A 16,536-nucleotide genomic window follows, 5' to 3' on the forward strand; every position below is an offset into this window, starting at 1 on the left:
GCCTGAAGTCAAAGTTAAGGGAAGAGCAGAAGCCAGGGCCAACAACATAAATGGGCTTGGTATCACCCAACAATGAGTGGTATGAAGAATGACAGCAGGCTTTGGCAAGCACATGGATCTATCCACATGAGCAGAAATCAAATGCTGCTAACAATTTTAGAAAAACAGAGCAGATTGCAAGGAAGCAAAAAAAAAAACCCAAAACAATTAGAACAAAACAGCACGCAAATGCAATGCAAGTAGGGGTGTTTACATCACTGATGTGGCAATTCATTTTGTGATTTGCAGTCTTACTTCCTTCTGCAGGGTCTATAGGATGCTCCACTTTGTCCAAGACATTGACAAGAAGACATCTGTCTATAGCTTATTTTAAAAGAATTTTAAAAAAAAACACTTTCAGGATTAAGGCTGGTCACATCTCTGACGCTGATAATGAAACAGGGAACATGTCTCCTTGCCTAATTAAATGCTGTATTTGAAGCCAAGATCCTTTGCTTGTGACACTCTGACACTTGCCCAGCCCATCCAGGCCGGGCTCTGGGTGGGATCCCGAGGCAGAGGAGGTGCGCACGGCTGGCGCTCGGGCGCCCCAAGGGCCCTGGGTCTCTTGGCAAACTGGCAGCTCAGACAGCGGGGCTGAGGTGGTTCAGGCAGCAGCAGAGAGAACTGGATCATGGTTTTAAACTAAGTCACTTCTGAATGCTATCCAAGTCCTGCTCTTCATACTGAAGTCCTTTGTGTTGGTCTTGTTTTAGACTGAGAAGATGTCTCACCTGCAGGGGACCTGCTTTCTGATGGCACAATTCCAGGTCAGCATTAACCTGACTGGTAGAAAGTTCAGTAATGCTGAAATGAATCTTGCTAACACTGAAATCTTGATACAGAGCAAAGCCAGGAGTTGCTCTGAGTGTGCTATTTTCCTCAGCTGTCATCAAGTGATAAAACACCCTAAATTTTCTGAAGTCCTATCCTTTAGTTTCACAGCATTTCTTGCTTTCCCTAGCAAACTAAAAAGTCATATATACTGACTGCCTTCTTGAGATTAAAAAAAAAAAAAAAAATCAAGACTAAATGATTCTACATATTTGGCTAATTTCTCTCTGGCCTAATTCCCAACTGTGCTCCTCAGTTCCTGCACTGTGGCAACTTTCAGTTCTAAATATGTTTATTTTTTATATTTCCTTACTCCTAGGAGCTGAATTTTGCTTATTCTCTTTTTTCTAAGTATGCTTATTAGCTTCCAAAGGCATATTTATTTTATTAAATGAAATGTTATTTTATTTATACTCAGTTCTCTAGTTAATTTCTTTTATTACCAAAAATATTGCTGACTAAAGATCCCAAAGATATATGTTTGCTTTTAACCAAAAAGACGAGCAACAGTAAAAAATCATCCACTATGAGTGATTAAATTATATAAAGAACTTTTGCCTCCCCTTTTGCATCCCTGGTGATGTATAATCCCAGAAGAGGTTTTCTCCAGCTTCAGGCAAAGCCCTCCTGCTCTCAGTTCTCTCTGATGCTTCCAGATGAAAGGCTGTCACTAGTCCTTCCACATTCCAGCTTCTTCCCTGGCCTATCCTACAGGGTTCTGTCATCCTCTGACTTCTCTGTGGAGCTTCCAGCCTTGAGCTCCCACTGCCTATCAGTTCCCATGTACACATGCTTCAAGCACGGGTGGCAACAATTAGCAAGTTACTACAGTAGCATCTAATGTAAACAGCAAATGAGGCACAGTAGCAAGCACCATCACAGACAAAAAGACCAAAAACACCATAAAGCTGCCAGCTCGGACCATGCTGACAGCCAGCTCTTTACTTCAGCAGAGAATCACAGCTACATTATGCTCCAAACTGCAGCTGATGCTCTGCTCACTCTTCTCCTCAGCATTTGTGATCATTCCCAGCTGGCTGCCCCCATTTTACCCGGCAAACCACAGAGCAGTTTCACCAGGGAAAACACTGGTTACCAATACAGGCTGCAAGAGGAGGAACAACGCTGTCAGTTTAAGCTTCCAGCTCCCATCCCAGCCCTTTACAGCAGTGGTGAGGTTTGGAAGAGAGTGAAGAAGCAGGGAGCCCTGGAGGCTGCAGCCCTCAGCCCTGTCCCTCCTGCTCATCCTTCAGCTCTGGTGTGGCCTTTGGGATTCCTCAGGGGAAAAGCACCAATGGACAAATCATCAGTGGAGAGGCACAGCATTAATGAAGGGGATAGGGGGAGGGAGGAGAAGAGGACCAATGACAGGGATTTGAGGAACAAACCCTCTTGATCCACATACCTCCTTCACTGGGTGAAGGCCTATGGAAGAGCTTGCACAGCCTAGGATTTTGTCGGGGAAACTCAGAGACAGAAAAATATGGACTTTAATCTGGCAGTCTGAGTAGGACAGACTATGAGTGAGCTCTTAACAGTCATCCATCTTGATCCAATGAAAGGCAACTTTAAAATAGAGGCAGGACAAATCTTACTTCAAGTCCGAAAGTCCTGCACAGATGTGTTTAATAAGGGATTAGAATCACAGCCATAAAAGAGCACACTGCAAACCATTTCTCTGGTAAAGAGAAGATATAAACACCAGAGACTAATTTTCATGTACAACAGACAGACAGGAAACAAGGTTATGAGACACATCAGGTCTAATCACAACTCTCATATGCAATTCCCCTAAATTCAAAAACATTACTGGCAAGATCTTCTCCCTGTACACTCACAACCAAATCCTCAGAGGTTTTATTCCAGTGGAATAGCAGCTGCATGACTGGCAAGACTTTGCTGAGAACCATCATGCTGAGAAACCTGATAACTGTCTAGTTCATCAACTTCTTTAAAATAAATATTTATTATACTTCGATATATAAAATGTATTACCTAGGACAGTTGCATAACTAGTTTTGTATAGCACAAAACAAGGAGAGAAAGAGAGCACAAAACTTTGGCTCTGTAACTTTCCTCCTCCTTCTCTTCTACCTGCAAGCCCTCCCATTCCCTCTGTAACCAACAAGCACACAAGATGATTACAAGAAGAGATGAGGTTTATTTCTTTTTCATCTGGCATAAGAAAATGCAAGAGATGAAAAATATCAAAGCCTCATGACTGACTGACAAAAGTGCCACTGTCAAAGCAATGCTGGCTTACACAGAAAGAAATCTTTCTGTTCCCAGCAGAATGCCACAATGGGAGCAGTGCTGATAATTGGTGATTTTTGATCCCTGCTATATCACATGCTATATTACAGCATTACTGTCTTTAATGCTTCTCTAGGACATGATTTAGACAAACAGCTGATGAAATCTTCCTCACTTGTACCCAAAGCACAGCTTTGTTCAGGATTTTATTATCACTGAAATGTTTTTCCAACTTAGAATCGCAGTTATGTTGCAGGATAGAATAAATGTTTGAGGTGACAGCAGGTCCATTCAAAGAAGCAGATGATTGGACATTTTTTACAATCAGAAGAGAAATCTGAATAGAGACATCTCCCAGATAGTCCTAGCTCTATTAAAAAGTTCAAATGTATAAAATATAGTGCTCGGAAAGTTCTCTGAATCTCCCCTATGATGCTGAGAAAATAAAATCAATTCATATTGCTCTGAAATTCTATTTTTGCCACTGCTGACATCCCAAACTTTATCAACAACAAGACTACAAAATCCTCACCCTGGTCCTCATTTCCAGCAGAGAGGCTCACAGTCAAGAGAGCCCAGTCAAGTAACAAAGCAATAATCTCTCTTCCACTGAGAATACTTTTATTCACAAGGCAAAAATTGGAGTTAGACTTTTAAGTAGTGGGCAAGGCACTCGCAAAGTGAGCAAATCTATTTTTGCTCATAGAACTAATTTAATGTTTAAGTGCAACAAAAACACTAAATTAGCCATGAAGATCATGCATATCCAACGGCTTTCACCAGACATGACTGTGACCCAGGCCTCTAAATACAGAAATATTTCAGTCATAAGGAATCAACTCTATTATTTTCTGCTTCATCAGATATGATGTTTCCTTTTGACCAGCCATAGAAATATAATTTCCATTATAATAATTAAACATTTATTAAAATACTATCTATTTAAGACTTAATATATGGTCTCTCTCAGTAATAAAATATGGAATACTCTTTATCTATGCTATTTAGACCTCAAAACTTAAAGGAAAAACATTCATGCTGAAAATAGATCAATGTACAGCACTAGGTCAGCAACAGGATCCCTTGATTAAAACCCCAAGAACTTGCAGTGAAACTGTACATTGATTAACAATTCACTTTTTCCTTTCATCCACATATTTTGTATTCAACATCTGGCAGTGAGTGGAATACAAACCCAGATTAGCTGACACTGAAGCAAACCTAGCAGCCTCAGTGTGTTTGTGACAGTCCATCCTTCTGGCAGACTCCAGGTCTTTCAGAGACAGATTGCTCTGTGTCTTGGGTCATTTCTTACGCATGCAGGGCACAGTAGAATGTCACATCGCAGTCCTGGGTATTTCATGCCTGGTACTTCATGCAGTTTCCTCTTTGCAAGTCTCCATGTCTCTCTCAATGAGGCATATGCACACACTTCCAAACAAATAAGCTGTGTTTTCAAAAAGAAATTAAATATGAGCTATAGAAGACTACAAAGTTGTTAAGAGAAATGGCTAACACAGCCAAAATAAATTCCCACTGAAATAACGATGTTCTGGATATTCATGTGAATATTTTAACTTATTAAATATCAGCTGTTCTCATTAACATTTGGGATATTATTTTGTCACAAAAATCTTTTTCTCTATGTACGAACAGGAAAGCAAGCACACACATAAAAGGCTGAGCTTGAGCTTTACACTGCTATGGACTGTCCATGTCCAGTGGTGTGTAGATCCTGACAGCAATGACATGGACACCTACCTGCAGTCGTCCCCTCCGGCACTGACCACGTATCTGTCTCCACTTGTGAATCGAATATTAGTTAAGTGGGCAGAGTGACCTAAAAATCGTTTGTGTTTTGCCTGAAAAAAAACCCAAACAACAACTGAATGAGAGAGTCTAAATATTCTGTAACCTCCTAAATCAAAAAAAGTGTGAATGTTTTTTTATCTGCCTTTTTATTGCATCACATATTTATAATGCCCAAAAGTCATATAGGTTATCAAATGTGAAAGATCTCCTGAAGGAGAACTACAATTGAGCTGCAGTGCAGATTAAATTGTCAGCCAGTAAAAGAGAATCTGCAAATTGGAAAGAATGCTCAAGCTAACACAATAATATTAAATACATCTTGTCACATGACTAGCTTCCAAGTTTTGTGTAAAATTCCACACTCTGAAAACAAAATATTTTCATTGCAATTGTGTGAGCTGTTTACCCTGTACAGTCTCAAATCTTGAAAATTAACAGTGAAAATAAATTTAAAAAACATTTTAAATTAAAAGTATAAAAACCAGTAAAACATTTTAACAATGTAAGTGAAAAATCTGTAAACCCTTCATCCGTGAAGATACACAGATGAGACTTAAATCACCAGCTATCTTCCTCATCTGACAAATGGATCAGAGAAATTACTAGGGGCTTTGAGATTTTCATTAGGCAGGCACTATGCTAAAGCAGACTGGCAGACAATATCAACACCTACAAGAGGTTATAGCAAGGGCTCTTGCACAAAATGATAGGGAAACTCTGATGTGGAACATGCGTGTGAGACTACAGAGATGAGTTTTAAAAAGCTACAGATTTAGAGAAGAAAATATTTCCATCATATGTCTTCTAGAGAAACAAGACAAGATCCTAATAGCAACAGTGCTTGTTGTTGTAACCATGCAAAAATATGTTCTTACAAATTTTTCAGGACATGGGAAGTCAAACAGTTTGACCATGCCAAAATCATCGCCTGTTACGAGATTGATTCCCGAGTGAGAGACACAAGCACAGTTCACATCAGCTTTTTCAGCATGCCTGGACCAGATTCCAATTACTTCATCCCCTAGAACACTGAAACAGAAGACCAAGAAATTATTTTGAAAATCACTGCAAAAACAAGAGTCAGGAAATAGGAAGCAGATCTCATATTCTAACTGCTTCTATAAAAATGCAATGTTTACATTTTATTCTCACACATGCACATCTTATATAGCTTTTATTCTGTAATTAATTTTTGAATCATTCCATAATTGCCCCTGAAACTGATTCAGTGATATAATTCCCAAAATAATGTAGCCCATGGCAATGTGAGAGTACCAGAGATGAAATCAATAGTACTACTACTTTCTAGTGAGGCATTTGCAAAAAAAAAAAAAAAAAAAAAAAAAGAAAAAAGGAAAAAAAGGAAATAAAGAAAGGACAATTTAGAAATAGAACACCATGGCATAAGCCTGAGATGAATAAGCTTCAGCTTTTGGAAAATAAAAAAAAAAATGTATATTCTCTGCTGCATATAATTATGTTCTGTTGCTTCTGTAGAGTTTTCATATCAATCAAAAGAAAAGTTTCTCTGAGTCCAATGAAGATTTTTAATTATAATCAGAGAGAGAAAAATTGCCCTGCCCTGAAAACATAAATATTTTAAAAGTCCAGAAAACTTCCTTTGCAAAGCCTTGTAAAAGGGCTTTTACTCAGCACTGATTGCAAGGTATATGCATACTTCCAAGAAGGCAAAGAAACAAGAAATTTATCATTTGTTAATAAGTCAATGATTTGGGAATTTTTATGTGATTCTTTCCCCCCAATTCAGGGCACAGTATACTACATGCTAAAAAGCATGATTTACATCAGACATACTGAATTGAATCAGGAAAGACCAGTTTCTTGTTTTTGTCTCAAAAAGGTGACAAAAATTGATTACCTAAACAAAAAACAGAAATCTATCAAAATGAGCCTTGCAGAGCCCTCTAAAAGTGTATCGTTTTAGTTCCATATTTCAGCAAATAGTCAGGGTTCTTATTGTTTAAATTGGTTCAAATGTGGAAAAACATATTTATTCTCAATTTTCGTCTGAGGGTGATAATTAGAGGACGATAATTAAAAGCAGGCAACAGAGACTGAAAAATGGCACAGAAAATCAGATTTTCACAGAATAGAAAACAAATAATTTAACTGCAAAATAAAAATAAAATACGATATTATATGCCATGTAATATCTTGAAAGAAATAAACTTTAAGGTATTTAAAAGTACTTTTGTATGCCTTCTAATATGCAAATATTAATAGCAACTTATACGGATACCATTAGTGTGGTACTGTAAATAAACTTGAATTACCTTAGTCGTGTATTGTCTTGATCATGTGTTGATCTGTTTTAACTGACCCTGTACTCTCATCACTATTCTGAAAAAAAACAGTGAACTATTCCAGATAATTTGCAGAGTGCAATGAAACAAATAGTGAGGCTGATAGAGTTGTATCAAAGCACCCAGAGGTAGCCAGTGAGCACCAGGACACATGTGAGAGATGGGTTTTTCTCAGATTCCTTACAGCTCAAACAGCCCCTGTGTACGGAGGGAATCTGCTCCGTGCTGCCTTTTGCTGTGCTGCATTTAGGGGAGCTGCTGCCACAGCAGATGGGTGTGTTAAAAGAAAATACCTGACTGAAGAGATTAAATATGCTTTTAAATGGGAGCTGCTTCTCCTGGAAGTTGCAGGTGTTTTAACAGATGTAAATAGGTGAATCATTTACCTTGTCCAAGTAGCCCATGTTATCCTGTCAATCACAGCCTGGTCCACAAGCTGCTTTCCTGAAGGCACTTCATACACTTGCCTTTTGTAAGACCCCGTAGAGACCTTTGAGGTGACCACAGAAAATACATACTGTTTGAAACAACTCGTTTCAAAAGATGAAAGTATAATTCCAGAGGGCTTTGAAAAGCTTTTTTGTGACAGTTACCTTTTACTCCATAAAGTAATAGCTACTGAGAAAACTTAGTGAGTTGAAAATTCTCAGAAATTTATACAAGCATAAAGCAATAGTGAGAAAGCATAAAAAATCTTAACATTTAAATGTCTAATTAGTAAAAAATAACTGAAACAACTCACATTTTGCACATATGTGTTAGTGAGTGAATATATACAAATAAGGCAAAATAAATTCCTGTGCTTAAAATTGACACAAATGTGTTCCTCTTGGGCTGTAAATATTGATCTGATAATGAGATAAGCTTATTTCTCCTCTCAAATGCAAATAAAATATAGAAAGTATATTATATTAACTTTACTTTTATTTTAAGAAATGTCTAAAGCCCTCCTATAGTTGGAAGTTTCAACACCATGATTTTGGTGCTGCTCCACAAAGAGTGCACTAAAAAGACATGTAATGCAATCATGCTGGTAAGAGAGATGAAGAATCCTTGGGCTCCCAGGCCCTGCAGAATGACAGACTGTACTCCCTCCTCTTTTAGGATAGCCCATCAGCATCAGAGTTAAAAAGGCAGGGAGACACATCACAGGAGGCTTGAAATATCTCACCTTTCTTTGCTTATTTTCTGCATTTGATCTCCAGGAAAACTATCCAAACTAAAGGCATCCACTTAAAACAAAGGAAGTCTAATGACAGCAACATAATCCAACACTTAGTTACAAAACTTAGAAGTTGTCAAAGGAGAATACTGTCATGAGCATGTTTTCCATTCAGTTGGACAATTAATTGGATTAATTAAGTTGGAGTTGAATAATTAATGACTGATACCTGGAGATAAGAGCTATCAGCAGAGAAGTCCATCTGGATCACAAAACTTGGGATATCTTTGCAATAGCTGATTCTATTTAGTGTAGGACCCAAAGTCAGATCATAAAAATCCACTGCATTCTCACTGGAACCAACTGCTAGGTACCGAGAATCTGGGCTAAACCTGAACAGATAAAAGGGTTTCATGAGCAGAGGTTGGTACTTGCAACAGATTGAAATATTTGAGAAGTACAGAAATTTGCATTTCAGGTATCTGCTATCCAGAACCGGAGGGAGGTAGAGTATTTAGTCTGCTAAGCAAAATAATTTTTGAAATTAATTTTTCAGGGAATGCATGTCTGGCAGAAGGTGGCAATTTTGATACAGGTTACAGATACAAGTGAACTGGGAACATCTCTTGAATAATTCTGTCCATTATCTGATTTCATGACCATGTCATGGTCCAACAATTTGTGACATCCCCCTGATGACACTGACTCCCTGGTCCTATACTTACAAGGTTAAGAACAGGAAAACTGTGCTGTAACTGAAGAGAAGCCAGAACTCTGGGATGAAATGTACTCAATAAAAAGCAGTAAATGAAACCTGACATTTGCCTAATGTATCTTTTGCACACTGGTTTCTTTCTTCTAGTTTTCCATTACACTCTTGAAACTCAGTAGCTTCCTGAGCTGAACAAATCCCTCACAGCCACTTCTGTGTTACTAGAGAAGTTTCTTTATTTTATTCTCTCAGAAACATACCTTGGGACAGCTTCCAAACTCCAGCCACCCCCTAACTTCCAGCAGAGCTCTCCTGCAAGGTCTCTCTTTGCTTATATTTCTCTCTCATCACGCTTTGCTCTCCAAAACTTTCCTTGGCTGATTATGACCAGTTTATCTCGCAGAAGAAACAGTCTGTTCCTCCACTCAGGAAACGGAAGCAAAATTTTACTTCTAACGCCTTTCTAACAAACACAACCATCAGCAAACTGACAGGCTGGCATTTCCATTATCTTTCCCAGCACACTCAGGTGTCACTGGCAAACCCACAGAGGGCATTGATGCCACTGCCGTGTCACACAGTGCCACTCCCAGCGCCACCCGCACCACCAGGTGCTCTGACCAATGCTCTCTCTCATCTTCATTTACCTCCTCTTTCTTTTTCACTCCTGGTACCACAAACGCCACAATTCACTCATTGATTCCAGCTCTCTGAAATACTGCAATGTTCCTCAGAACACAGAATTGTATTTTTAAAAAACAAAATATTCAAGATTTCTAGCACACTACAATAGACCACAAATTATATTTTCTGACCTGATATCTTGAATTGCTGATCTTCTGTCCCTTTTTTTCCCCCAAATTTTTAAAGAGGTCACAAGCAGGATAATAAATTCTCCATTTTTCATGCCAATAGCTACCATATCACCTTCTGGGCTGTAACAAACTGTACGAGCTGCATGTCCTAAGCTGACTTTGTTCAGCATCTTCTGTGAAGAAATAAAAACCCAGAACAGTAACTGTTACTATTTGTCTGTATTTTAAAAGCATCTTTTGCTAACATTTTGTTAACATGCTAATACCATCAGATGGATTATTTTCAGAATACAATAAAAAGCAAGTTTCAATCTGCAACACCATCACAGGTCTTTTTTTTTTCCTAAACAAGTATTCTCCAACACCTACCTTTTCAGCAATATCCCAGAGTCTTACTGTGCCATCTTCTGCAGCAGAAAGGAAAAAATCTCTGGACGGATGCGTTGCTAGGCCCCAGATGGGTCCATCCATATGACCGTTAATTAGAATGTTACATGCAGCATTTTTCTCTCCAACTTCAATTATTTCAGCGTTTCTTGTCCCAACGAGAATTTTCCCCTTGAACAGTAGTGAAAGAATTAGCTCTGATAAAATACATTAGCCTCTCATGATGAACAGTAATTAAAACATCATCTAGAGCTATAGTTCTGTCCAGAAAGTTTGCTTAAGTCAAGTTATTAAATTATCAAAGAGAATTCATTTTTTTAACTCCTCTGACTTATTAAAGTACAAAGCTCTGTAGATATCATGATGCTGGCTGAGTAACACTTGTCATTTGATATTTGATATCTGAAGTGCGAAAAGAAAACAGAAAAGAAATCTTTAACTAGTCTTTAATAAAAAGACATATGGAATATTATCCTAAGAAAGACTGAGACCTCACAAAGTAGATGTTTTTCTGCCACAATATCAGCCTAGACACTTAAAGCTTAGCCTTTAATTTAAAATACTAGCTATAAGAGAAAGCAGAACTGATTTATCTGATATTTAGAGAGATCAACCCACAAATGATAGGCTTTATTTTACAGACCAGCAGCTTTGTTTACCTTGCCTCTGCAAACAGAACGAACACAGTCTGTCATTTGTCCTGTCTCCAGTCTGAAGGCACGACATCGTTTCAGTTCCTGGTCCCAGAGCTTAACTGCTCCTCCTTCCTTTGAACTATGAAGACATCAGGAAAAATGAGTATAACAGCTGATGGATGAATGAATGGATGGATGAAAGAACTACATTATTTAATGCACTACACTGCAAATGAGGCATATTAGTATGTTTTAAATTGTTAAAGATTCAATTTGACTGAACAGTTGATGTTACCATGCTGAGCCTCACAGTGCAGGAAGAAAAACTGATTCCAGGTCCTCACTGTTCTGCTTTACAGAACAAGCTGAAAGATGGGTGCTGCTGAGATTAGTCTGAATGAGTAGGTCTGAGGGAATTTGTGTAGTCAAAAGAACAGTTAAGCATGCAAACCACAATCTTAATAATCAGGCAGAGATTTTCAAATTATAGCTAAGAGAAACAGAAAAGGTATATATTTTACTTTGTGAAATAAATGACAGAAGAATTTCACTTTTGTGAAATGTCATTATTTTCACTGCTGTGAAATAAATGACACAGATACAGCAGAAAAATCACACAACTAATAGGTATTAAATACTAAGTATTTCCTTCCCACTTACAGAAAAACCTGGTATTTCAGTTCAGAACACATTGAAATAAAAAAAAAAAATTCTAAAAAGAAGACAATGTCTATTGAAACAGTGGTAAATCTGGCATTTCTAGTTGAGTTGGGACATGTCTTATCTGGCTTCAATCTCCCCTAGCAGAAACAAAAATACAATATTCCATAATATCGAGCTGCTTGTGTTACAGCTTTGATTACTAAATAATCTTTAAAATAACTTCAGAATGTTTAATCACAATTACTGATTTGTAGTAGTACTAGTAGTAGTAGTAGTATTAAAAGAACTGTAATGAATTGATACTCCTTGCAATAGTATATTCCTTGCTTCCCACTAACACTGTTTTGACATATGATTGATCATCATACTCAACAAGAAGATTTTACCAAAACAGGCTGGTGAACTGCAACTAAGGCAGAAAAAACATGCAGTCTTCCTAAATGAAAATTTTCTTTGCATACTGTCAATACTTCTTTTTCCCACGGGAGATGAATTCTGGGTTCTTACTGTTATTGATTACTATTTGTTTCAGGTAAAATACTAATTATTAAGAGCCTCTGCAGCTAAGTCGTAGAGAGAACATCCTCCAAATAAAATAAAAACAACATTTAGAAATAGCAGAAGGAAATATTTTAAACACAGAAGTAAGTTAGTTTTCAGCTGGGACTGAAAAGATAAGGGGCTTGTGTCCTGCAAAATGGGGCACTATCATGTCATCAGATGGACTGTATTGCACCTGAAGCATTTTCTTATCACGAGGAAGGCACTAAAAATATTAAAATGCTGGAGGAGATATTTTGCTTGAAACCCCAGAAACAAGGAACCTTGCTGAACCTTAGATTTGAGAGAAGACAGCTTGCCTCATAACTAAGTTCTTTCCTTTGAAAGAAGTTGTATATCATACTGCTATAAAATTTATCATTCATGTATTCAATCACCACTGTGCAAATTACTTGGGCTAACAGCTTTAGCACATCTTCAGCGAAAGAAGTAACTCACAAGGACTCAGTAGCCTTTTAGTGTTTAAAGTTAAATGGGTATTGGAGCTAGAAAATCTATAAGACCCCTTCCAACCCTAAGCATTCAATGATTCTAAATTTCAGACTAAATGTTTTCTCTTATAATCAATGGGAAAAATAGCTGGTTGAAGCTCATATGGGGCTACCTGCACTTTGGAGGTGGTGGCTGCTCTTAACACCTGTTAGGGATCTGAAAGGGACTATTCTTCTATCTTTAATGTTTCAACTAGTGCTAGTGGGATGAATCCAAACAATTTTTCAGGAGTACATGTGCATGCAGAAAAAAAAGAAAAAACATGACTCACGGCCTTTCTTTCCCTCCTGTAACAATCAAACCATCTCTTAGTGTGGTATACATTGTGAAAACAGGTCCGTTGTGAGCTTTGGCCACAATTCGTATCAACACGTGGTCTTTCCAAACACAAACATCTCCACTGATAGTACCTGTAAATGTCAAGTTATTCTGAAAAGGGGAAAAATATACTCATCATCTGATTCTGAGTAAGGTAGAAAGATAAACATTCAGAAACAAACATCATTAGCATTTAGAGGTGAAATTGCTTTTATTTGCTGTTGCAGAAGAGGAAACTGTGGAAGAGGCAATAAGGACCTCTAGGGACAAAATAATGAGCTACAACAGCTACAACACTGTTCTCTGATCACTCATGAGCAGTAGCTCATACAGATTACAAAACAATCTTTATGCCCCCAGGTGGGCATAAATCAGCCTCATTTCTACTGTTTGGTTCTTGCAGTCTGCACTCAGTTTTGTTTTACCTGGATTAAATAAAAAGCAGTGTGTTGTCAGTTCAAAGCATCTATGTTTTTTTTTGTCCAGAAAATATAAACACATAGTTTTGTCCTTTCTTTTCTAAAGAAAGCTGGTACTAGCTCTAACTAGCAGGTGAGTATCAGGAATACTAAACTGAGTTTAATAAAACAACTGATATACTCATCAGCAGGTTATAAAAGTCTCACTGAACTGAATAAAGGCAGAAGGGTAAAAAAAGGTTGTTTTTATGCATTTTCAGGTGCTTTGCTGAAGTACATACCGCTCCAAAAGCTACAGAAAGCATCGTCTGCATGCGGGCATCTTCTATGGAGCTCAGCAGCCCTTTTTTACTGAGGAGAGCTCTTCCAGCCAGTGTCCAGAACCTCACATGTTTTACTCCCACAGAAACAAACTGTGTATCTGAATCCGGCCTGAATTCTGCTACAAATATACGCTGGTTATGACCAGCTCGGCTGGCAATTTTGGCACCTGGCAGAAATAAAATGGACATTTTGAATTTGCTGAGAAAGATACACATTTCTGGTTTAAAAATGTTAAAATAATTTTGATCCATATGAAGATTCCTCATTTCAGCTCCTTAGCTGCCATTCTGAGTATGTATCAACCCTTAAGATGAATACAGGCATATTCTGACCACACACCCTTCATTTTACCTAACATTGTATAAATACACATCTGACATTGCATTAATCCCCACAGGATCTATCAAACAAGCTGTGAAAGATCACTTTTTATTAACTTAATAGCTGATTTTTAAAATTCTGAGAGTTATTAGTTGATCAACAGCAATACCCAAAGAGAGAGGAAGCAAACCTCTAAGACTAGAGAATCAGATTCATAATCTGGGCATGGCTTTGTCAGTCACAAAGGAGACAAGGAAAAAAACTCAAATGTCTTTAGCCTAAATCAGGAATACAGATCAAAGCTGATCTGAAAACATGTAGCATAGCTTAAGGCACCAATTATATACATAGAGGAGTTGTCCTGGCACCCCATTTCTGCACTTTGCAGCTTTTCAAAATAATTTTAGGAGTATGACAAACCTAGTTGGTAATCAGACTTAAGAGTAGAATAAAATAATAATAATCATAATGATGACAGTTAAAAAAAACCTGAAACCTTACATTTTTCTTTCTGGAAATCAGTGAACTATCTTGCTCTTTATACAATAGTTTCAACAGAGATATATTTAGCAGTCACTAGAATGAATGGATAAACATATCTATTTTAGACCTTGTTGTATAGAGCATAGTGCACATTTATTGTAATAATTTTTAATCAGCTGATGCTTTAATGTTACAATTGCTCTCGACTCAAGCTACCATATCTCTAACAATGCAAACACCTTCTACAAAACCAGTCTCTTTCCTACCTTCTTGCCACTTCCAAATGGTAATGGTATGTTCGGGATCCAGCCCTACGGACAGCAGCAGCTTGCCAGTGGCACTGAAACTGACTGAGCAAACGCCCTTGGAATGGTAGCACCGCAGTACCGACAGCGTCTGCTTGTTCATTGCATCCCACACATGAATAGAAGGAGCTGTAGCTACACAAATATAAAAGCACACCATTAATATTCATTTTGAAAATGTGTGATAATTTCCTTATTGAAGCGGTCAATACTTTTTAATAAGCACTTCCCAAAAATTGCTGTGATCAGATGGGGGGAAAAAGGAAAGAAAAGAAAGTAAATTTTGGCCTCTCTTTGGAAACCAATTTATGACAAACAGGGTCATTAGGTAGCATGAACAAGCTGGCCTCATTACATTACCAGAGATGTTAACTTGTCGCTTAACTTGTTATGGGAATTGTGAAGCACAACACAAGTTCTAAAAGCAAACTGTCTTCTCCAGTTTTTCTTCTAGTAAAATGTAGAGCAGCATGCTAACTCAAAAACCCTCATTAATAAAGCCACTCATCAAGAGTGTAACTTCTACATGGGGCTTTTGAACAACTGATAGCTGCAGAGAAATCAGTTTACAGTGCAGGGCCAAAATCCCCTTTCTACAAAAAGGCCACCTGTCTGAAATGCTTTCCATCTTAGGAGAGCATCAGCCAAACTGTCAGCTTGCTTACCAATGTAGAACTGCAATATTCAGTCTGCATTGTTTAGACTGCAAGCTCTCTACAGTAAAAACTGTCTTTCCATGCTACTAATGTATGTGATTATCTCTACCGTGATGGCAGCTGTTTTTTTCCCAGATGCAGTGCCTTCTCAAAAGATCTTGCAATCCCAGTATATTTTACCATCTCTGAGCAGCATCTGTCCAGGACAGTAAGATTTTCAAACTTCTTCACTCCTCATCTCTAATACATTTGACTGCAGTCTGAAGGTTACTGGTTCTTGTCATAGACCCAGATTCACACAAACTAAACAGTAGGCACAAGGACTTAGGCAAGTTTCAGCCACATGACACTCAGTTTTTGAGCACAATTTCACAGCTGTTCTAAAGCAGGCTTTATAACACGCTTCCTCAATTATTTTATTTCCCATTGGAATTTACTCTCATGGCTGCAACATGATGTTATCATTACCTTTTGAGAGCTACTACAATGTAGTATGGACATGCCATTAAAGCAGAAAGGGCCGAAGTTGACAGAAAATAGCACTTCCCAAAAATTTCAACAAACTCCTTGCTGTTCTTATGGGAAGCTGAGGGAAAGGAAAGCTTTATTATTATGGCTCTGAACTGTTTTTCACTCTTCAACACTCCCCTTGGTAAAACTCTGTATTACCCTTGAATTGTGCACCTGCCCTATAACCTTGGCCAAAAGTTTTATTCTGGGTGGCAGACAGAAACTCTCACCTAGTTTTCCTGAGTAAGAACTGACAAAATTTTTCAGAGCAAGATCTGCAAGACAGAGAAAGTGGACTCTTAGGTCCTTGTATATGATGGAGTCCTTATGAAAGTCTCTCTCCTGACACTGAATCTTGCCTGTGTACTCAACACTTTCACACGAGAGATGTTCTAAGGTGTCATCTCCTTCTGGGAGCAGTGAGATAAAGCCACCATGGGCTGGCAGGACAGAAGAAATCTTCAGTAAGGTCGACCAAATCTACACCCAGTCATTAGAAACCTTTATTTGC

The 16,536-nt window shown here is 38.0% G+C and overlaps 1 protein-coding gene across 1 annotated transcript in view; it reads right to left on the reverse strand.

Moving 5' to 3' along the window:
- Window positions 1-3,091: 3,091 nt before the first annotated feature.
- Window positions 3,092-16,536, reverse strand: part of EML5 (EMAP like 5) — a 94,298-nt gene continuing 80,853 nt past the window's right edge. The window contains exons 32-42 of the mRNA XM_058845060.1: window positions 14,821-14,994; window positions 13,708-13,916; window positions 12,961-13,118; window positions 10,998-11,112; window positions 10,321-10,509; window positions 9,952-10,124; window positions 8,654-8,816; window positions 7,649-7,752; window positions 5,814-5,967; window positions 4,888-4,988; window positions 3,092-4,573 (exon numbers count right to left, since the gene is read on the reverse strand). Coding sequence (XP_058701043.1) covers window positions 4,537-4,573; window positions 4,888-4,988; window positions 5,814-5,967; window positions 7,649-7,752; window positions 8,654-8,816; window positions 9,952-10,124; window positions 10,321-10,509; window positions 10,998-11,112; window positions 12,961-13,118; window positions 13,708-13,916; window positions 14,821-14,994 — 1,577 coding nt within the window. The 3' untranslated portion in view covers window positions 3,092-4,536. The remainder of the gene's footprint in view (window positions 4,574-4,887; window positions 4,989-5,813; window positions 5,968-7,648; window positions 7,753-8,653; window positions 8,817-9,951; window positions 10,125-10,320; window positions 10,510-10,997; window positions 11,113-12,960; window positions 13,119-13,707; window positions 13,917-14,820; window positions 14,995-16,536) is intronic.

The sequence above is a fragment of the Poecile atricapillus genome, chromosome 1 (genome assembly GCF_030490865.1).
Source record: "Poecile atricapillus isolate bPoeAtr1 chromosome 1, bPoeAtr1.hap1, whole genome shotgun sequence".
NCBI lineage: Eukaryota > Metazoa > Chordata > Aves > Passeriformes > Paridae > Poecile > Poecile atricapillus.